The sequence below is a fragment of the Rhinatrema bivittatum genome, chromosome 3 (assembly GCF_901001135.1).
Source record: "Rhinatrema bivittatum chromosome 3, aRhiBiv1.1, whole genome shotgun sequence".
NCBI classification, from domain to species: Eukaryota; Metazoa; Chordata; class Amphibia; order Gymnophiona; family Rhinatrematidae; genus Rhinatrema; species Rhinatrema bivittatum.
In genome coordinates this window covers 2695584-2718445 of record NC_042617.1, presented here as the reverse complement: position 1 = coordinate 2718445, position 22862 = coordinate 2695584, and the positions used below count along the sequence as shown (strand labels likewise).

At 52.5% G+C, this 22862-nt stretch overlaps 1 protein-coding gene across 4 annotated transcripts in view; it reads right to left on the bottom strand.

Moving 5' to 3' along the window:
* Positions 1-22273, bottom strand: part of PTK7 (protein tyrosine kinase 7 (inactive)) — a 303844-nt gene extending 281571 nt beyond the window's left edge. For all 4 annotated transcript variants that reach the window (XM_029592810.1, XM_029592811.1, XM_029592812.1 and 1 more), the window contains exon 1: positions 22123-22273. In XM_029592810.1, the coding sequence (XP_029448670.1) occupies positions 22123-22180 (58 nt within the window). In that variant the 5' untranslated portion in view covers positions 22181-22273. The remainder of the gene's footprint in view (positions 1-22122) is intronic.
* Between the last annotated feature and the right edge of the window lie 589 nt (positions 22274-22862).

The following is a 22862-nucleotide window of genomic DNA, read 5'->3' as shown; positions in this document are numbered from 1 at the left end:
GTCATACCCTGGGAAGAACAAACAAACACATGGACAACATGAAATAAACAAGCAATTGTGCCTCTGTATAACCAATGCAATCATATCCCTACCTGATCACTCTAGAGCAACAGCTGGGGAGAGGGATGTCTGTATTTTCAACTAAAAGGAATCCATGTCTAAATGTCTCAAAGCTGAGATCGCAAGAAGCGTCAGCCCCTTCTCAACTTCAGTTCCATAAAAGGAGCTGTCAAGAGATGAAAGAGAACCATTTCTCCTGTATCATTAGCAAAGGAGCAAGCTTGAAATCAGACAGAAAGCCCAGGCAGGCAGCCCAGGAGGAGATATGCATCTGCATGGCGCCTTGAGCAGTGGTGCAGGGCGGCTGATGCTTCTTCACCTAGAATCTGGAGGACTGACAAATTCTGCAAGTTTATATTCCCTCCCCTGCTCTTAGTTACACAGCACTAACCTGTCTAAAACGTTCAACTGCTTATTACATTAAACCAAGGCTGGAAAATGTTTAGCAACCTTGGGTGCCAGCCAGTAACATGAAGAGCCAGGGATATTTTTTTTTTTGCTTCTTTGATCTCCTCGGCGCAGGCCCAGATGCAACACTCTCCTGCCCAAGCAGGCATCAGGCCTAGCTGGCACCCGGGGTTTTCCCAGTCCCATATTAAAGCCATGAGCTAGCTACTTAAATAGGTCACAGGAAAGCTAAGAGCTGCTGGTTTTCTCACTTCCATTTAGTAAATCCTGTAAGTGAGAGACATTTTTCTTAGCACATCCATTTCAACAAACTCTACTGCTGCAGACCCTACTTCTCCTCGGACAAACGCAGCCAGGAGAGCTCCTTGTGTGTGTCTAGCCTCTTCTGCAGACTCCCCCAGGTCTCTTCTCCCTGAGCGAGGGGATCTCTCTGCATTCCTAGCCTCTTCTGCAGACCCCCCAGGTCTCTTCTCCCTGAGCGAGGGGATCTCTCTGCATTCCTAGCCTCTTCTGCAGACCCCCCAGGTCTCTTCTCCCTGAGCGAGGGGATCTCTCTGCATTCCTAGCCTCTTCAGCAGACTCCCCCAGGTCTCTTGTCCCTGAGCGAGGGGATCTCTCTGCATTCCTAGCCTCTTCTGCAGACCCTCCAGGTCTCTTCTCCCTGAGCGAGGGGATCTCTCTGCATTCCTAGCCTCTTCTGCAGACTCCCCCAGGTCTCTTCTCCCTGAGCGAGGGGATCTCTCTGCACTCCTAGCCTCTTCTGCAGACCCCCCAGGTCTCTTGTCCCTGAGCGAGGGGATCTCTCTGCATTCCTAGCCTCTTCTGCAGACTCCCCCAGGTCTCTTGTCCCTGAGCGAGGGGATCTCTCTGCATTCCTAGCCTCTTCTGCAGACCCCCCCAGGTCTCTTGTCCCTGAGCGAGGGGATCTCTCTGCATTCCTAGCCTCTTCTGCAGACCCCCCCAGGTCTCTTGTCCCTGAGCGAGGGGATCTCTCTGCATTCCTAGCCTCTTCTGCAGACTCCCCCAGGTCTCTTCTCCCTGAGCGAGGGGATCTCTCTGCATTCCTAGCCTCTTCTGCAGACTCCCCCAGGTCTCTTCTCCCTGAGCGAGGGGATCTCTCTGCATTCCTAGCCTCTTCTGCAGACTCCCCCAGGTCTCTTCTCCCTGAGCGAGGGGATCTCTCTGCATTCCTAGCCTCTTCTGCAGACTCCCCCAGGTCTCTTCTCCCTGAGCGAGGGGATCTCTCTGCATTCCTAGCCTCTTCTGCAGACCCCCCAGGTCTCTTCTCCCTGAGCGAGGGGATCTCTCTGCATTCCTAGCCTCTTCTGCAGACTCCCCCAGGTCTCTTCTCCCTGAGCGAGGGGATCTCTCTGCATTCCTAGCCTCTTCTGCAGACTCCCCCAGGTCTCTTGTCCCTGAGCGAGGGGATCTCTCTGCATTCCTAGCCTCTTCTGCAGACCCCCCCAGGTCTCTTCTCCCTGAGCGAGGGGATCTCTCTGCATTCCTAGCCTCTTCTGCAGACTTCCCCCAGGTCTCTTCTCCCTGAGCGAGGGGATCTCTCTGCATTCCTAGCCTCTTCTGCAGACCCCCCCAGGTCTCTTCTCCCTGAGCGAGGGGATCTCTCTGCATTCCTAGCCTCTTCTGCAGACTCCCCCAGGTCTCTTCTCCCTGAGCGAGGGGATCTCTCTGCATTCCTAGCCTCTTCTGCAGACTCCCCCAGGTCTCTTCTCCCTGAGCGAGGGGATCTCTCTGCATTCCTAGCCTCTTCTGCAGACCCCCCAGGTCTCTTCTCCCTGAGCGAGGGGATCTCTCTGCATTCCTAGCCTCTTCTGCAGACCCCCCAGGTCTCTTCTCCCTGAGCGAGGGGATCTCTCTGCATTCCTAGCCTCTTCAGCAGACTCCCCCAGGTCTCTTGTCCCTGAGCGAGGGGATCTCTCTGCATTCCTAGCCTCTTCTGCAGACCCTCCAGGTCTCTTCTCCCTGAGCGAGGGGATCTCTCTGCATTCCTAGCCTCTTCTGCAGACTCCCCCAGGTCTCTTCTCCCTGAGCGAGGGGATCTCTCTGCACTCCTAGCCTCTTCTGCAGACTCCCCCAGGTCTCTTGTCCCTGAGCGAGGGGATCTCTCTGCATTCCTAGCCTCTTCTGCAGACTCCCCCAGGTCTCTTGTCCCTGAGCGAGGGGATCTCTCTGCATTCCTAGCCTCTTCTGCAGACTCCCCCAGGTCTCTTCTCCCTGAGCGAGGGGATCTCTCTGCATTCCTAGCCTCTTCTGCAGACTCCCCCAGGTCTCTTCTCCCTGAGCGAGGGGATCTCTCTGCATTCCTAGCCTCTTCTGCAGACTCCCCCAGGTCTCTTCTCCCTGAGCGAGGGGATCTCTCTGCATTCCTAGTCTCTTCTGCAGACCCCCCAGGTCTCTTCTCCCTGAGCGAGGGGATCTCTCTGCATTCCTAGTCTCTTCTGCAGACCCCCCCCAGGTCTCTTCTCCCTGAGCGAGGGGATCTCTCTGCATTCCTAGCCTCTTCTGCAGACCCCCCCAGGTCTCTTCTCCCTGAGCGAGGGGATCTCTCTGCATTCCTAGCCTCTTCTGCAGACCCCCCCAGGTCTCTTCTCCCTGAGCGAGGGGATCTCTCTGCATTCCTAGCCTCTTCTGCAGACCCCCCAGGTCTCTTCTCCCTGAGCGAGGGGATCTCTCTGCATTCCTAGCCTCTTCTGCAGACTCCCCAGGTCTCTTCTCCCTGAGCGAGGGGATCTCTCTGCATTCCTAGCCTCTTCAGCAGACTCCCCCAGGTCTCTTCTCCCTGAGCGAGGGGATCTCTCTGCATTCCTAGCCTCTTCTGCAGACTCCCCCAGGTCTCTTCTCCCTGAGCGAGGGGATCTCTCTGCATTCCTAGCCTCTTCAGCAGACTCCCCCAGGTCTCTTCTCCCTGAGCGAGGGGATCTCTCTGCATTCCTAGCCTCTTCAGCAGACTCCCCCAGGTCTCTTCTCCCTGAGCGAGGGGATCTCTCTGCATTCCTAGCCTCTTCTGCAGACTCCCCCAGGTCTCTTCTCCCTGAGCGAGGGGATCTCTCTGCATTCCTAGCCTCTTCTGCAGACCCCCCCAGGTCTCTTCTCCCTGAGCGAGGGGATCTCTCTGCATTCCTAGCCTCTTCTGCAGACTCCCCCAGGTCTCTTCTCCCTGAGCGAGGGGATCTCTCTGCATTCCTAGCCTCTTCTGCAGACCCCCCAGGTCTCTTCTCCCTGAGCGAGGGGATCTCTCTGCATTCCTAGCCTCTTCTGCAGACCCCCCAGGTCTCTTCTCCCTGAGCGAGGGGATCTCTCTGCATTCCTAGCCTCTTCTGCAGACCCCCCCAGGTCTCTTGTCCCTGAGCGAGGGGATCTCTCTGCATTCCTAGCCTCTTCTGCAGACCCCCCAGGTCTCTTCTCCCTGAGCGAGGGGATCTCTCTGCATTCCTAGCCTCTTCTGCAGACCCCCCCAGGTCTCTTGTCCCTGAGCGAGGGGGATCTCTCTGCATTCCTAGCCTCTTCTGCAGACTCCCCCAGGTCTCTTCTCCCTGAGCGAGGGGATCTCTCTGCATTCCTAGCCTCTTCTGCAGACTCCCCCCAGGTCTCTTCTCCCTGAGCGAGGGGATCTCTCTGCACTCCTAGCCTCTTCTGCAGACCCCCCAGGTCTCTTCTCCCTGAGCGAGGGGATCTCTCTGCATTCCTAGCCTCTTCTGCAGACTCCCCCAGGTCTCTTGTCCCTGAGCGAGGGGATCTCTCTGCATTCCTAGCCTCTTCTGCAGACTCCCCCAGGTCTCTTCTCCCTGAGCGAGGGGATGTCTCTGCATTCCTAGCCTCTTCTGCAGACTCCCCCAGGTCCTCTTCTCCCTGAGCGAGGGGATCTCTCTGCATTCCTAGCCTCTTCTGCAGCCCCCCCAGGTCTCTTCTCCCTGAGCGAGGGGATCTCTCTGCATTCCTAGCCTCTTCTGCAGACTCCCCCAGGTCTCTTCTCCCTGAGCGAGGGGATCTCTCTGCATTCCTAGCCTCTTCAGCAGACTCCCCCAGGTCTCTTCTCCCTGAGCGAGGGGATCTCTCTGCATTCCTAGCCTCTTCTGCAGACTCCCCCAGGTCTCTTCTCCCTGAGCGAGGGGATCTCTCTGCATTCCTAGCCTCTTCTGCAGACTCCCCCAGGTCTCTTCTCCCTGAGCGAGGGGATCTCTCTGCATTCCTAGCCTCTTCAGCAGACTCCCCCAGGTCTCTTCTCCCTGAGCGAGGGGATCTCTCTGCATTCCTAGCCTCTTCTGCAGACTCCCCCAGGTCTCTTCTCCCTGAGCGAGGGGATCTCTCTGCATTCCTAGCCTCTTCTGCAGACCCCCCCAGGTCTCTTCTCCCTGAGCGAGGGGATCTCTCTGCATTCCTAGCCTCTTCTGCAGGACTCCCCCAGGTCTCTTGTCCCTGAGCGAGGGGATCTCTCTGCATTCCTAGCCTCTTCTGCAGACTCCCCCAGGTCTCTTCTCCCTGAGCGAGGGGATCTCTCTGCATTCCTAGCCTCTTCTGCAGACCCCCCAGGTCTCTTCTCCCTGAGCGAGGGGATCTCTCTGCATTCCTAGCCTCTTCTGCAGACCCCCCCAGGTCTCTTGTCCCTGAGCGAGGGGATCTCTCTGCATTCCTAGCCTCTTCTGCAGACCCCCCAGGTCTCTTCTCCCTGAGCGAGGGGATCTCTCTGCATTCCTAGCCTCTTCTGCAGACCCCCCCAGGTCTCTTCTCCCTGAGCGAGGGGATCTCTCTGCATTCCTAGCCTCTTCTGCAGACCCCCCCAGGTCTCTTGTCCCTGAGCGAGGGGGATCTCTCTGCATTCCTAGCCTCTTCTGCAGGACTCCCCCAGGTCTCTTCTCCCTGAGCGAGGGGATCTCTCTGCATTCCTAGCCTCTTCTGCAGACTCCCCCAGGTCTCTTCTCCCTGAGCGAGGGGATCTCTCTGCACTCCTAGCCTCTTCTGCAGACCCCCCAGGTCTCTTCTCCCTGAGCGAGGGGATCTCTCTGCATTCCTAGCCTCTTCTGCAGACTCCCCCAGGTCTCTTGTCCCTGAGCGAGGGGATCTCTCTGCATTCCTAGCCTCTTCTGCAGACTCCCCCAGGTCTCTTCTCCCTGAGCGAGGGGATCTCTCTGCATTCCTAGCCTCTTCTGCAGACTCCCCCAGGTCTCTTCTCCCTGAGCGAGGGGATCTCTCTGCATTCCTAGCCTCTTCTGCAGACCCCCCAGGTCTCTTCTCCCTGAGCGAGGGGATCTCTCTGCATTCCTAGCCTCTTCTGCAGACCCCCCAGGTCTCTTCTCCCTGAGCGAGGGGATCTCTCTGCATTCCTAGCCTCTTCTGCAGACTCCCCCAGGTCTCTTCTCCCTGAGCGAGGGGATCTCTCTGCATTCCTAGCCTCTTCTGCAGACCCCCCAGGTCTCTTCTCCCTGAGCGAGGGGATCTCTCTGCATTCCTAGCCTCTTCTGCAGACCCCCCAGGTCTCTTCTCCCTGAGCGAGGGGATCTCTCTGCATTCCTAGCCTCTTCTGCAGACCCCCCCAGGTCTCTTGTCCCTGAGCGAGGGGATCTCTCTGCATTCCTAGCCTCTTCTGCAGACCCCCCAGGTCTCTTCTCCCTGAGCGAGGGGATCTCTCTGCATTCCTAGCCTCTTCTGCAGACTCCCCCAGGTCTCTTCTCCCTGAGCGAGGGGATCTCTCTGCATTCCTAGCCTCTTCTGCAGACTCCCCCAGGTCTCTTCTCCCTGAGCGAGGGGATCTCTCTGCATTCCTAGCCTCTTCTGCAGACTCCCCCAGGTCTCTTCTCCCTGAGCGAGGGGATCTCTCTGCATTCCTAGCCTCTTCTGCAGACCCCCCCCAGGTCTCTTGTCCCTGAGCGAGGGGATCTCTCTGCATTCCTAGCCTCTTCTGTAGACTCCCCCAGGTCTCTTGTCCCTGAGCGAGGGGATCTCTCTGCATTCCTCCTCTCTTCTGCAGACTTCCACGGCCTTTCCTTGTCAGCTCCAGCTGCCAGTGCAACTCTACCAGAAGCAGCCCATGCCTCTGAGCAGCCTGCACTGAACGCAGCAGGATTTGCTATCCATGGACGCAGCACACAAACTTCTCCTTTGGTTCAATTACTGTATTCTAATTTCTTCCAAGAAAACCACATCCTTAACACTGCAAAGATTAGATCAAGCAAACTATAGGTGCTGCTCCTGAAAAATGATCCATCAAATAGCAGCTGCACTAACAAGCTGCCTGGTGAAATAATAGCAGCAACAAACTTGGTTAATCTGCTTGGTTATGAAAGCGAAATGGGCTGCTGACAGGAAGGGGCTCACTGAGCAGAGCAGCGTCCCTCAGTTCCACCAGCTGCACTAGGCCATGCGTTTCCTATACGGTGGTGAGAAAATAAAATGTAGTGGCTTGCGGTTGTGAGGGAAGTGGCAGCCCACTAGACAAACACCGGTGAAAGTTTGCATGTGGTTTGTAAGCTAGTGACCTTGCTGGTTCCCCACTGCAGCGAAAGCAGGGTACCCCTCGCCTGGTCTGCTGTCTATCAGGATGCCTGGGCGCTGTCAGAGTGTTCCCTGTAATTGGGACTCGCATCTCAATATCTCAGCTCTTTTGCAGCCTCATGAAGCAATCTTTGCTAGACCAACCACCAAGATAGCTTGGGTGACAGTGATGGTCAGAGATATTTGTCCAATTTCCACTGCTCCTAGCAAACGTAGAAGAATAATAGAGAAATGTGGAAGTCTTGATTCATTATATTCTAAAGCAGAGCATTTCAATATAGTGTGCTACAGCAAGATTCCTCCTGTGCCGGTGGCTTCCCTTCTCTCCTCCCTCCTCATCGTTGCGAAAGAGGAAGCTGGAGGGGCCTCGGTGCAAACTATTTCACTGTGGCCTGAAGAGAGAGAGCCTGTGCGTGCGTTATATATATATATGTGTGTGTGTGTGTGTGTGATAGTCTGTGAGCATGTGCATGCATGAGTGTGCTTGTAGGAGAGCCTGGGTGTCATACAGAGCCTCTCACAGACACACACACATTGTGAATGAGAGAGAGAGCCTGTGCGTGCATGCATATGTATATATGATAGTCTGTGAGCATGTGCATGCATGAGTGTGCTTGTAGGAGAGCCTGGGTGTCACACAGAGCCTCTCACGGGCACACACACATTGTGAATGAGAGAGAGAGCCTGTGCGTGCATGCATGCATATGTATATATATGTGTGCGTGAGAGTGTCTGCATGCATGTGTGTGCTTGTAGGAGAGCCTGGGTGTCACACAGAGCCTCTCACAGGCACACACACATTGTGAATGAGAGAGAGAGCCTGTGCGTGCATGCATATGTATATATGATAGTCTGTGAGCATGTGCATGCATGAGTGTGCTTGTAGGAGAGCCTGGGTGTCACACAGAGCCTCTCACAGGCACACACACATTGTGAATGAGAGAGAGAGCCTGTGCGTGCATGCATGCATATGTATATATATGTGTGCGTGAGAGTGTCTGCATGCATGTGTGTGCTTGTAGGAGAGCCTGGGTGTCACACACACACATTGTGAATGAGAGAGAGAGCCTGTGCGTGCATGCATGCATATGTATATATATGTGTGCGTGAGAGTGTCTGCATGCATGTGTGTGCTTGTAGGAGAGCCTGGGTGTCATACAGAGCCTCTCACAGACACACACACATTGTGAATGAGAGAGAGAGCCTGTGCGTGCATGCATATGTATATATGATAGTCTGTGAGCATGTGCATGCATGAGTGTGCTTGTAGGAGAGCCTGGGTGTCACACAGAGCCTCTCACGGGCACACACACATTGTGAATGAGAAAGAGAGCCTGTGCGTGCATGCATGCATATGTATATATATGTGTGCGTGAGAGTGTCTGCATGCATGTGTGTGCTTGTAGGAGAGCCTGGGTGTCACACAGAGCCTCTCACAGGCACACACACATTGTGAATGAGAGAGAGAGCCTGTGCGTGCATGCATATGTATATATGATAGTCTGTGAGCATGTGCATGCATGAGTGTGCTTGTAGGAGAGCCTGGGTATCACACAGAGCCTCTCACGGGCACACACACATTGTGAATGAGAGAGAGAGCCTGTGCGTGCATGCATGCATATGTATATATATGTGTGCGTGAGAGTGTCTGCATGCATGTGTGTGCTTGTAGGAGAGCCTGGGTGTCACACACACATTGTGAATGAGAGAGAGAGCCTGTGCGAGCATGCATGCATATGTATATATATGTGTGCGTGAGAGTGTCTGCATGCATGTGTGTGCTTGTAGGAGAGCCTGGGTGTCACACAGAGCCTCTCACAGGCACACACACATTGTGAATGAGAGAGAGAGCCTGTGCGTGCATGCATGCATATGTATATATATGTGTGCGTGAGAGTGCCTGCATGCATGTGTGTGCTTGTAGGAGAGCCTGGGTGTCATACAGAGCCTCTCACGGGCACACACACATTGTGAATGAGAGAGAGAGCCTGTGCGTGCATGCATGCATATGTATATATATGTGTGCGTGAGAGTGTCTGCATGCATGTGTGTGCTTGTAGGAGAGCCTGGGTGTCACACACACATTGTGAATGAGAGAGAGAGCCTGTGCGAGCATGCATGCATATGTATATATATGTGTGCGTGAGAGTGTCTGCATGCATGTGTGTGCTTGTAGGAGAGCCTGGGTGTCACACAGAGCCTCTCACAGGCACACACACATTGTGAATGAGAGAGAGAGCCTGTGCGTGCATGCATGCATATGTATATATATGTGTGCGTGAGAGTGCCTGCATGCATGTGTGTGCTTGTAGGAGAGCCTGGGTGTCACACAGAGCCTCTCACAGGCACACACACATTGTGAATGAGAGAGAGAAGGCGTGTGTGAGAGAATGGATGTGTTGGAGAGTGTGTGAGAGAGAGAAGATAAAGTCTGCGAGGCCCTCCTCCTCTAATCCCTGATAATCTCAGGGTCACTGGATATCAAAAGATCCCAGGTACAGAGAACAGGAGATTTTTTATTTTTTTAATCATTAGCTTTATTAGAAGTTATTTGATGATTGTGCTGTTTTTTAATATTTTATTGGCGCTCTGGGAAACGTATACATGTTTAAATTACTGGATGGGAAATAGAAGAAATCTCTGTAAATGTATACAATTATTGGATGTTTGAAGGCTGTTTGATAGCTTTATTCTTTTTATTAATATTGTCTTCATGTTATGAAGGTTTTATCTCTTGATTTTATTTCTGGGGTCCAGCATAGGGAAGAGGAAAATACCAACTGCTCCTTCCTGGGGATGAAAGGAGTGAGGGGAGAAAAGGAGGGACTGGAGAGTGGAGCACATGGTAAAAATTATCAAAATGCAAAGCCGGCTTGGGAAAAGAAGCTAAAACCACAAAAATATTACAAGTGCAAGCAATGCCACTGATCCTCAGCCTGTATTTCTAAACGTGCCTAATTATATTTTGGACTTCTTAGACTGTTCAGTTTAATTAAAAGTACATTTCCTGGCATTTTCACAGCCAGGTGCCCCGTGAGCAGCAGGCAGGAAGGTGCGTGACACTGTACAATTTGGTTCAGTGCACCACAAGCATCCAAACTGGAAAGTGTGCCCCGATATAAAGACGTCTGCGAAGCTCCACTGTAAAGAAGAGTTACGTGCAGAGGTCGGAAACAATAAAACTGGGTTCCAGCAGCTGCTCGGAGGCAGGGGAAGCTTCTGGTAGAGCTGCACTGGCAGCTTGGCAAGACGCATTAAGCATTCGCTTGGTACTGGTGGATTAGAAAGAAGGGACGAGGCGCTGGCCTGCCCGTGGGACCCCAGCTCAGACACCACAGCCCCCCTCTTCATGCAGATGGGGAAATGGGAAAAAGTGGAAGGAGGAGGAGGAGGAGGTGAGGAGTCTGCATGGACGAAGGGAGAAAAGAAAGCACAACAGAGCCAATCACAAAACACATTCCCTGGCTCTTGAAACCTTTGGGCTAGCACCTGTGTTTCCAGCGCATGGAGAAAGAGCTGGGAAGTGGGCTTTAAACCCGACGGGGTAGGGAGGATGGCAGCTGGAAGAGAAGGAGGGAGGCTGTGAGGATATGCAGCAGGGCAGGGGGACAAGAGAAGGCTTAGCACAAATGTCCGTGCTCTGGCTAACAGATCCCAGGCTTACAAGTCCTAACAGAAGAGGCAGACAGAGTCAAGACTCGTACATTTTATATTACACACACATCATACACAAACGCCTCGCAAACGTCTTCACACACTCGTACATTTTATATGATACACAAACGCCTTCACACACTCGTACATTTTATATTACACACACATCACACACAAACGCCTTCACACACTCGTACATTTTATATTACACACAAACGCCTTCACACACTCGTACATTTTATATTACACACACATCACACACAAACGCCTTCACACACTCGTACATTTTATATTACACACACATCACACACAAACGCCTTCACACACTCGTACATTTTTTATGACACACACATCACACACAAACGCCTTCACACACTCGTACATTTTATATGATACACAAACGCCTTCACACACTCGTACATTTTATATGACACACACATCATACACAAACGCCTTCACACACTCGTACATTTTATATGATACACAAACGCCTTCACACACTCGTACATTTTATATGACACACACATCACACACAAACGCCTTCACACACTCGTACATTTTATATGATACACAAACGCCTTCACACACTCGTACATTTTATATGACACACACATCACACACAAACGCCTTCACACACTCGTACATTTTATATTACACACACATCACACACAAACGCCTTCACACACTCGTACATTTTATATTACACACACATCACACACAAACGCCTTCACACACTCGTACATTTTATATTACACACACATCACACACAAACGCCTTCACACACTCGTACATTTTTTATGACACACACATCACACACAAACGCCTTCACACACTCGTACATTTTATATGATACACAAACGCCTTCACACACTCGTACATTTTATATGACACACACATCATACACAAACGCCTTCACACACTCGTACATTTTATATGATACACAAACGCCTTCACACACTCGTACATTTTATATGACACACACATCACACACAAACGCCTTCACACACTCGTACATTTTATATTACACACACATCACACACAAACGCCTTCACACACTCGTACATTTTTTATGACACACACATCACACACAAACGCCTTCACACACTCGTACATTTTATATGACACACACATCACACACAAACGCCTTCACACACTCGTACGTTTTATATTACACACACATCACACACAAACGCCTTCACACACTCGTACATTTTTTATGACACACACATCACACACAAACGCCTTCACACACTCGTACATTTTATGACACACACATCACACACAAACGCCTTCACACACTCGTACGTTTTATATGACACACACATCACACACAAACGCCTTCACACACTCGTACATTTTTTATGACACACACATCACACACAAACGCCTTCACACACTTGTACATTTTATATGACACACACATCATACACAAACGCCTTCACACACTCGTACATTTTATATGACACACACATCACACACAAACGCCTTCACACACTCGTACATTTTATATTACACACACATCATACACAAACGTCTTCACACACTCGTACATTTTATATTACACACACATACACAAACGCCTTCACACACTCGTACATTTTATATTACACACACATCATACACAAACGCCTTCACACACTCGTACATTTTATATTACACACACATCATACACAAACGTCTTCACACACTCGTACATTTTATATGACACACATCATACACAAATGCCTTCACACACTCGTACATTTTATATTACACACACATCATACACAAACGCCTCGCAAACGTCTTCACACTCGTACATTTTATATGACACACACATCATACACAAACGCCTTCACACACTCGTACATTTTATATGACACACACATCATACACAAACGTCTTCACACACTCGTACATTTTATATGACACACACATCATACACAAACGTCTTCACACACTCGTACATTTTATATGACACACACATCATACACAAACGTCTTCACACACTCGTACATTTTATATGACACACACATCATACACAAACGCCCCGCAAACGTCTTCACACACTCGTACATTTTATATGACACACACATCATACACAAACGCCCCGCAAACGTCTTCACACACTCGTACATTTTATATGACACACACATCATACACAAACGCCCCCGCAAACGTCTTCACACACTCGTACATTTTATATTACACACACATCATACACAAACGCCCCGCAAACGTCTTCACACACTCGTACATTTTATATTACACACACATCATACACAAACGCCCCGCAAACGTCTTCACACACTCGTACATTTTATATTACACACACATCATACACAAACACCTCGCAAACGTCTTCACACACTCGTACATTTTATATTACACACACATCATACACAAACGCCTCGCAAACGTCTTCACACACTCATACATTTTTCACATTCTGCTGTCTATACAGATACAAAAAGTATTAAAGTAGGAATTATTTTCACTGATCTACACGACATTCTCTACACGTTCATTGTGAAAGAACAATTATAGAAATATTCTAAAAGATTTTTTGTAAGAATAAGATGAAGTCAATTGCATAGGTTTTCGCTTCCACTGTCATAGCAAATCGAAATTAGCTCTAGTCCAAAAATCTACCTTAACAAGAGCCATAACAGGTTAAATACAGCCCACCTATTTTCCAATCACAGCAGATTCAAATACTCCTGGATGAAAAATTTAACTGTTTCAGTTGTATAAAACGAATCTGAAGTGAAGGTCAAAACCTGCCATAGAAGGAGCTGCTGAAAGAACTTGGGGATAATGTTATTAGAACATAAGAAATTGCCATGCTGGGTCAGATCAAGGGTCCATCAAGCCCAGCATCCTGTTTCCAACAGAGGCCAATCCAGGCCACAAGAACCTGGCAATTACCCAAACACTAAGAAGATCCCATGCTACTGATGCAATTAATAGCAGTGACTATTCCCTAAGTAAACTTGATTAATAGCAGTTAATGGACTTCTCCTCCAAGAACTTATCCAAACCTTTTTTAAACCCAGCTACACTAACTGCACTAACCACATCCTCTGGCAACAAATTCCAGAGCTTTATTGTGCGTTGAGTGAAAAATAATTTTCTCTGATTAGTCTTAAATGTGCTACTTACTAACTTCATGGAGTGCCCCCTAGTCCTTCTATTATCCGAAAGAGTAAATAACCGATTCACATCTACTCATTCAAGACCTCTCATGATCTTAAAGACCTCTATCATATCCCCCCTCAGCCGTCTCTTCTCCAAGAGTTATTGAAAGGTACAGATTGCAGTACAGCTGTAAGGAAATTTCGGTGTGTTTGAATAACATTTGGGGCACTGTCAGGTCCATCACTATCAAGTAAAACCAGTTTGGTACCACCAAGACACTGCCGCTATCAGGCTGGCCCTCCAAAGGCCGTAGCCATGGATTGAGGGAACTGCTGGGAAGGTCACTGTGAGCCCTAAGATGACTTTAACAGAAATACAGAGCTCTCTGGCCGAGACTGGGGAAAATGTTGACCAATCTCCAGTGTCAAGATTGCTCTACAAACCCGGCCTGTACAGGAAGGTGGCAAGAAGGAAGCCACTGTTGAAGAAAATCTGTCTGATGAGCACATAGCGTTTGTGAAGAAACACTTAGGGAACACTGCATGCACATGGGAGAAGATTTTGTGGGCAGATGAGAACAAAGAGAAACCTTTTGGTCTTGATGCTAAGAGATGCGTGTGGCACATCACTCTATTTATTTTATTTAAAAGATTTTGTATACCGTCGTTTGAAAATGCATCACAACGGTTTATATAGGAGAACATAAAAACATGGGCTGTACATCAAAGTTTATAAAATCTTACACTAGGTAGGAAGGGATACAGCTCTATAAAAGAGATACACAGCATTATGTTGAGGGATTGCTCTGCAGCAGCAGGAAAAGGGAGGCTTGTGAAGATCGAGGGAAAGGTGGATGGTGCAAAGTACAGGGGAAACCTGTTCCAGTCTGCCATAGACCTGGGACCAGGAAGAAGAGTCACCTTTCAGTGGGAGAATGATCCTAGGCACAAAGCAAAAGCCACAATGGAGTGGCTCAGCAAGAAGAAAGTGAATGTCCTTAGACTGGAATCTAATTAAAAAAAATCATCAGAGGCAGCTGCAGTTCACATGACTCCCAGCCAACTGGAAAAGCCCTTCTGCCAAGAACCATGGGCAAAATGTTGGTCGACAGTAACCCTAAATGACTTATGGCTATTATTGGTCCAAAAGGGCTTCCACCAAGTATGGCGTCAAGGCTTGTGATGACTTACGGAAAGCAGGGAACAAACGCCTGTTTTAATGCATTTGTATTTCTAGCAGATTGTGAAAAATGCACAGAAGTGTGAAGACTTTTGCAAAGCACTGTATAAATACATGCACACGAGAGAGAGAGACATTTTCCTTTTATTGCTCCTGAAAAGCGGGCAGCTGGTGCTTGCTGCAAGCTTATCTTTTGGCATGTTTCCACAGAGAAGCCTGTTCACATCTCCAGCGCTGAGAATCCCAAATAAATATATTATTGATGCACTAGCAATCAAAGTGCTCTCAGGAGCAGCCTAAGAGTCCAGTTGCTTCCTCCATTTACAAGCAAGTCTGTGCTTCCCTTGAGCGCAAAAAGATGACCTCTTCAAGGGTCCATATGCCTCAACGACAAGAATTCTGAAGAGAATTAGTTATGCAAAGGAAAGTGGCTAACCAGGTGAAAACTTGGCTAGAGGGCTCCGCAGCTTGGAGTGCCTGGGGCCTTTCCTAAGCTCAGCTCAGCTCACGTCTGAGACAATGGCAGCTTACAGACCAGGTGCAAACCTTTACAGGGCTCTGCAGAAACCAAACAATACCACCCAGAGACAAAGAACACAAACGTGCAACTCTATGTCCTCAAACTCTGTAAAATAGTTAGATATCTAGGCACCAGAGGAATCTGCTTGTAATATTTGACGAGGACAAATCAAATCCTGCAAGAATATGGTATTTTCCATAGCAATGACGGCAGAAAAAGAGCAAAGGGTCCAGACTACCTCGAAGACCACAAAATCCTGTTCCCTACTCAATATGGCTTCCGAAAATCATTAAGTACTGAATCCCTACTCATATCCCTGACAGATCACCTCATCATGGGTCTCGATAAAGGTCAAGCCTACCTACTGATCCTCTTGGACCTCTCCTGCAGCATTTGACACAGTTAACCACCCCATCCTCCTAAATCAGTTAGCGAACATCGGCATAACAGGCACGGCACTGGCCTGGTCCAAAACTTTCCTTGGCAACAGAGGCTACAAGGTTAAAATACACAACAAAGAATCTCTGCGTTATCCTTCCTCTCTAGGAGTTCCCCAGGGCTCCTGCCTCTCACCCACGCTGTTTAACATTTACCTCCTCCCTCTCTGCCAATTGTTAACCAAACGGAACCTAAAACACTTTTATACGCCGATGATGTCCAGATCGTCATTCCCCTTAAAGAATCCCTTACAAAAACGCTAGAATTCTGGGAAAAGTGCTTTCTAGAAATCAACAGCCTCCTCTCCAGTCTAAACTTAATCCTAAACTCTTCAAAAAGCGAACTCCTACTCATATCTCTGGAAAACAGTAACTTCACAAATCCACCAGCCAACCTACAAACACCTCAAGTTAGAGACCTAGGAGCTATCATTGATAATCGGCTAAACCTAAAACCATTTATTAACCAAACTACCAAAGACTGCTTTCATAAACTGCATGTCTTAAAAAGAATAAAACCACTTTTCCACTCGCACGACTACAGAACTATCCTCCAAGCAATAATCTTCTCTAAGCTAGATTATTGCAACTCTATTTTATTAGGTCTCCCCTCATCTCACACTAAACCTCTTCAGATGGTTCAAAATACGGCAGCCAGAATATTGACAAACACAAGGAGAAGAGATCACATATCTCCAATCCTCAAAGACCTACACTGGTTGCCAATTCACTATAGAATCATATACAAGTCCATTACCTCTATCTACAAAGATATCCATCAACACTCTCCGCTTAACCTACAAATCCCATTCAGAAAACATTCCTCCTCCAGACCTATCAGAGAGTCCTATAGAGATTCGCTAAAGGTACAACACTCCAAAACCTCTCAGCACATAACCTTCAGAGACAGAGCCTTCTCCACAGCAGGACCACCTCTATGGAAATCCATCCCACCGGATCTGCGACAGGAACCCTGCCTTCCTACATTCAGGAAAAGACTCAAAACGTGGATATTCAAGAAAGCCTTCCCAGACCCCAACTGAACCTTAACTCTCCATTAACTGACTCTGACTTTACCTTAACATAGTAAACAATATCTCTGTGAGAGTCCATAACTTAGTAAATACCATAAATTTGTAAATGTGTTCCTTCTGTTAATTTCCTATCGACTTTTCACTGCTCCCAGTTGTGTATTTCCCTGTTTTATTGTAACTGAAAGGTTCTTCGTTACGCACCTGTTATTGTTATTTATTCTTCTTACACCCCTTTGCTAATTGTAAACCGGCATGATGTGAAACCCTTCGCGAATGCCGGCATAGAAAAACACAAAATAAATGAATAAATATAGTCTGCCCAGCAAGTTTCTTAAGGTAATAAACTCCACCCTGTGCAGGTTACCCCCATGTTTCTGTTAGAAGTAGTAATATTTACAATCAAAATCAAGCAGCTGTCAAAGCCATAACAAAGTTACTGCTAGCAAGCTTTTTACAGGATGAGCAGCCTTCTTGATAGTTCAGACAGTGCCTCTTGCATGTGCTTTGCTTTTGGATTGGGCTGTAGAAGCAGTCCTTGCTTTTCCCCTAATGTCTGTGTATCGGGTCCCAGCGTTGGTTGTCACCTGAGTCAAATTCCCTCCCCTCACACCACAGTCAAAGTGGAGAGCGATGTCACAGTTGCGTCAAAATCATGAAAGCTAATTGGTTGCGAGCAGTAATGGCCGTGCCTTCTGTAAGGGCAGTAGCTGCCGCGCCGTGCTGGTTACCTCTGTGCAGCCTTTCCTTCATTTCCAACCTCTATCCTTTAGGGATCCACAAGTTTATCCCATGCCTTTTTTCATTTGTTTACTGTTTGAAGTTATTCTTATTGAAAAATTTTAAAATCTGAACTAAAAAAAAAAAAAAAAAAAAGTATATTCCAGAGGCTTTCAAACACATCCCCAGACAGTACATCTCCTGTCCATAACAGTGCAAGAGGCAGGGAGCCCCCTACATTAACTCCTCTCTGTAAAAATATTACCACAATACCCACAACAAAAAAACACCTCCTGGGTCTGCTTCAACTAAATTATATTTAAAGCATGGACGTTAAAAAACAAGCAATTAATGGGCTGATTACTGGATCCTGTAAGGAGGTTTTAACCAAATCCGATGAAACACAAACCAGGAGAAGACCCCTTCCCTGAAAATCTGGTGCAGCATGAATCTCAGTGCTGTGCACACGCTGCAAGTATGAAACTACCACCACCCATTTCTGAAGCAGTCCCTGCTCCCTGGAGCTTACAGTCAGTGGGAAGGGTAAGGAGGAGCTTCACATCAAGCTGCTGCCTGGAAGCATAGGAAACCCTTGTATGTTTGTCATTATTTACCATTTGCACTGCGCTTATCCCCTACTTCAATTCTATACAAGAAATGCATTTTGTGCAGCTCGTCCGCCGCTCGCTCAGTGCAACTGTAAAGCGAGACAAGCACGGCCCTAAGATGGGAAACCCACCAGTGTCATGCACAGCCTCAGCTCCCGACCCCGTCACCCCATCAGTGCCATAAGTGTTCCCGGCCTCAGTTCCCTCCCCCTCCCCCCGTCACTGCCATGAGTGCTCCCAACCTCAGCTCCCATCCCCCCCCCCCCCCCCCCCGGGACCCCGTCAGTGCCATGAGTGCTCCCGACCTCAGCTCCCATCCCGGGACCCCGTCAGTGCCATGAGTGTTCCCGACCTCAGCTCCCATCCCCCCCGTCAGTGCCATGAGTGCTCCCGACCTCACCCCCCCCCCCCCCCCCCCCCCCCCCCCCATCAGTGCCATAAGTGTTCCCGGCCTCAGCTCCCTCCCCCCCCCCCGGGACCCCGTCAGTGCCATGAGTGTTCCCGGCCTCAGTTCCCTCCCCCTCCCCCCGTCACTGCCATGAGTGCTCCCGACCTCAGCTCCCATCCCCCCCCCCCGGGACCCCGTCAGTGCCATGAGTGCTCCCGACCTCAGCTCCCATCCCGGGACCCTGTCAGTGCCATGAGTGTTCCCGACCTCAGCTCCCATCCCCCCCGTCAGTGCCATGAGTGCTCCCGACCCCCGCTCCCATCCCCCCCCCCCCCCGGGACCCCGTCAGTGCCATGAGCGTTCCCGGCCTCAGTTCCCTCCTCCCCCCCGGGACCCCGTCAGTGCCATGAGTGTTCCCGACCTCAGCTCCCATCCCGGGACCCCGTCAGTGCCATGAGTGTTCCCGACCTCAGTTCCCTTCCCCCCCCCGGGACCCCGTCAGTGCCATGAGTGTTCCCGACCTCAGCTCCCATCCCGGGACCCCGTCAGTGCCATGAGCGTTCCCGGCCTCAGTTCCCTTCCCCCCCCCGGGACCCCGTCAGTGCCATGAGTGTTCCCGACCTCAGCTCCCATCCCCCCCGTCAGTGCCATGAGTGCTCCCGACCTCAGCTCCATCCCCCCCGTCAGTGCCATGAGTGCTCCCGACCTCAGCTCCCATCCCCCCCCCCCCCCATCAGTGCCATAAGTGTTCCCGGCCTCAGCTCCCTCCCCCCCCCCCCCGGGACCCCGTCAGTGCCATGAGTGTTCCCGGCCTCAGTTCCCTCCCCCTCCGTCACTGCCATGAGTGCTCCCGACCTCAGCTCCCATCCCCCCCCGGGACCCCGTCAGTGCCATGAGCGTTCCCGGCCTCAGTTCCCTTTCCCCCCCCCCCCCCGGGACCCCGTCAGTGCCATGAGTGTTCCCGACCTCAGCTCCCATCCCCCCCCCCCCGTCAGAGCCATGAGTGCTCCCGACCTCAGCTCCCATCCCCCCCCCCCGTCAGAGCCATGAGTGCTCCCGACCTCAGCTCCCATCTCCCCCCCCCATCAGTGCCATAAGTGTTCCCGGCCTCAGCTCCCTCCCCCCCCCCCCCGGGACCCCGTCAGTGCCATGAGTGTTCCCGGCCTCAGTTCCCTCCCCCTCCCCCCGTCACTGCCATGAGTGCTCCCGACCTCAGCCTCCTCCCCCCCCGGGACCCCGTCAGTGCCATGAGTGCTCCCGACCTCAGCTCCCATCACCCCCCGGGACCCCGTCATCCCCATGAGTGCTCCCGACCTCAGTTCCCATCCCCCCCCCCGGGACCCCGTCAGTGCCAGGAGTGTTCCCGGCCTCAGCTCCCTCCTCCCCCCCGGGACCCCGTCAGTGCCATGAGTGCTCCCGACCTCAGCTCCCATCCCCCCCCCGGGACCCCCGTCAGTACCAGGAGTGCTCCCGACCTCAGCTCCCTCCTCCCCCCCGGGACCCCGTCAGTGCCATGAGTGCTCCCGACCTCAGCTCCCATCCCCCCCCCCGGGACCCCGTCAGTGCTATGAGTGCTCCCGATCTCAGCTCCCTCCTCCCCCCCGGGACCCCCGTCAGTGCCATGAGTGCTCCCGACCTCAGCTCCCATCCCCCTCCCCCGGGACCCCGTCAGTGGCCATGAGTGCTCCCGACCTCAGCTCCCTCCCCCCCCCCGGGACCCCGTCAGTGCCAGGAGTGCTCCCGACCTCAGCTCCCATCCCCCCCCCGGGACCCCGTCAGTACCAGGAGTGCTCCCGACCCTCAGCTCCCATCCCCCCCCCGGGACCCCGTCAGTACCAGGAGTGCTCCCGACCTCAGCTCCCATCCCCCCCCCCCCCCGGGACCCCGTCAGTGCCATGAGTGCTCCCGACCTCAGCTCCCATCCCCCCCCCCGGGACCCCGTCAGTACCAGGAGTGCTCCCGGCCTCAGCTCCCTCCTCCCCCCCGGGACCCCGTCAGTGCCATGAGTGCTCCCGACCTCAGCTCCCATCCCCCCCCCCCGGGACCCCGTCAGTACCAGGAGTGCTCCCGGCCTCAGCTCCCTCCCCCCGTCAGTACCAGGAGTGCTCCCGGCCTCAGCTCCCTCCCCCCGTCAGTGCCATGAGTGCTCCCGACCTCAGCTCCCATCCCCCCCCCCCCCGGGACCCCGTCAGTACCAGGAGTGCTCCCGGCCTCAGCTCCCTCCTCCCCCCCGGGAGCCCGTCAGTGCCATGAGTGCTCCCGACCTCAGCTCCCTCCTCCCCCCCGGGACCCCCGTCAGTGCCATGAGTGCTCCCGACCTCAGCTCCCATCCCCCCCCCGGGACCCCGTCAGTGCCATGAGTGCTCCCGACCTCAGCTCCCATCCCCCCCCCCGGGACCCCCGTCAGTACCAGGAGTGCTCCCGACCTCAGCTCCCATCCCCCCCCCGGGACCCCGTCAGTGCTATGAGTGCTCCCGTCCTCAGCTCCCATCCTCCCCCCCGGGACCCCGTCAGTACCAGGAGTGCTCCCGACCTCAGCTCCATCCCCCCCCCCCGGGCCCCCCGTCAGTACCAGGAGTGCTCCCGACCTCAGCTCCCATCCCCCCCCCCCGGGGACCCCCGTCAGTACCAGGAGTGCTCCCGACCTCAGCTCCCATCCCCCCCCCCGGGACCCCGTCAGTACCAGGAGTGCTCCCGACCTCAGCTCCCATCCCCCCCCCCGGGACCCCGTCAGTACCAGGAGTGCTCCCGACCCTCAGCTCCATCCCCCCCCCCGGGGACCCCGTCAGTACCAGGAGTGCTCCCGACCTCAGCTCCCATCCCCCCCCCGGGACCCCGTCAGTACCAGGAGTGCTCCCGACCTCAGCTCCCATCCCCCCCCCCGGGACCCCGTCAGTCCCATGAGTGCTCCCGACCTCAGCTCCCATCCCCCCCCCGGGACCCCGTCAGTGCTATGAGTGCTCCCGACCCTCAGCTCCCATCCCCCCCCCCGGGACCCCGTCAGTAACCAGGAGTGCTCCCGACCTCAGCTCCCATCCCCCCCCCCGGGACCCCCGTCAGTGCTATGAGTGCTCCCGACCTCAGCTCCCATCCCCCCCCCCGGGACCCCGTCAGTGCTATGAGTGCTCCCGACCTCAGCTCCCATCCCCCCCCCCGGGACCCCGTCAGTACCAGGAGTGCTCCCGACCTCAGCTCCCATCCCCCCCCCCGGGACCCCGTCAGTACCAGGAGTGCTCCCGGCCTCAGCTCCCATCCCCCCCCCGGGACCCCGTCAGTACCAGGAGTGCTCCCGGCCTCAGCTCCCATCCCCCCCCCCGGGACCCCGTCAGTGCCAGGAGTGCTCCCGGCCTCAGCTCCCATCCCACCCCGTCAGTGCCATGAGTGGCCGGGGCCTCGCACCGACCCGCAGCAAACTTTTGTTCGCAGCCTCTGGTTAGGAAGAATGAGGAGGAGGAGGGGACAAGGAAGGCGCCGCCCGGCCCGGGCCTCTTACCCTGCCCGAGGAGGAAGAGGAGCAGCAGCAGCGGCCGCCGCCGGCCCCGCTCTCCCATCGCAGCCGCCGCTCTGCCTCCCTCCGTCCGCAGCCTCACTCCATCCCGGCGCGCGCCGCTCTCCGCGATCCTCCACCGGCCCACAATGCCCCGCACGCGTCACTTCCGCAGAACCCGCGGTTACCATAGCGACGAACGCGCTGCCCACCTGCCCGAAATTCCGGCGGCTAAAGGCCCTGGCAGAAAGAATTGTGGGATGTGAAGTCCCGGGGCCGCAGCAACCGCTTCAGGAGGGGAAGAGTCAAATTATACCCGAGCTTCCCTCACTGACTCTGACACCCACCCACGAGTCAAATTACCCTGTGCATCAAGCATTGACTCTGTGTGGCACTTTAAAGAGTCAAATTATACCCGAGCTTCACTCACTAACACCCACCACAAGAGTCAAATTATTCTGTGCCTCACTCATGGACTGTGTGTGACTCTTTAAAGACTCTGTGACACCCACAAGGTATCCTGTGCCTCAAGCTCTGACTCTGTGACATCCACAGCAGGTGTCAAATTATCCTGTGCTTCACGCTCAGGTATAATTTGATTCTTTAAAGTGCCACACAGATTCAGTGCTTGAGGCACAGGATAATTTGACTCTTGGGTGGGTGTCAGAGTCACTGTGAAGCTCGGGTATAATTTGACTCGGGTGTCACACAGATTCCGTGAAGCACAGGATAATTGACACTTGCTG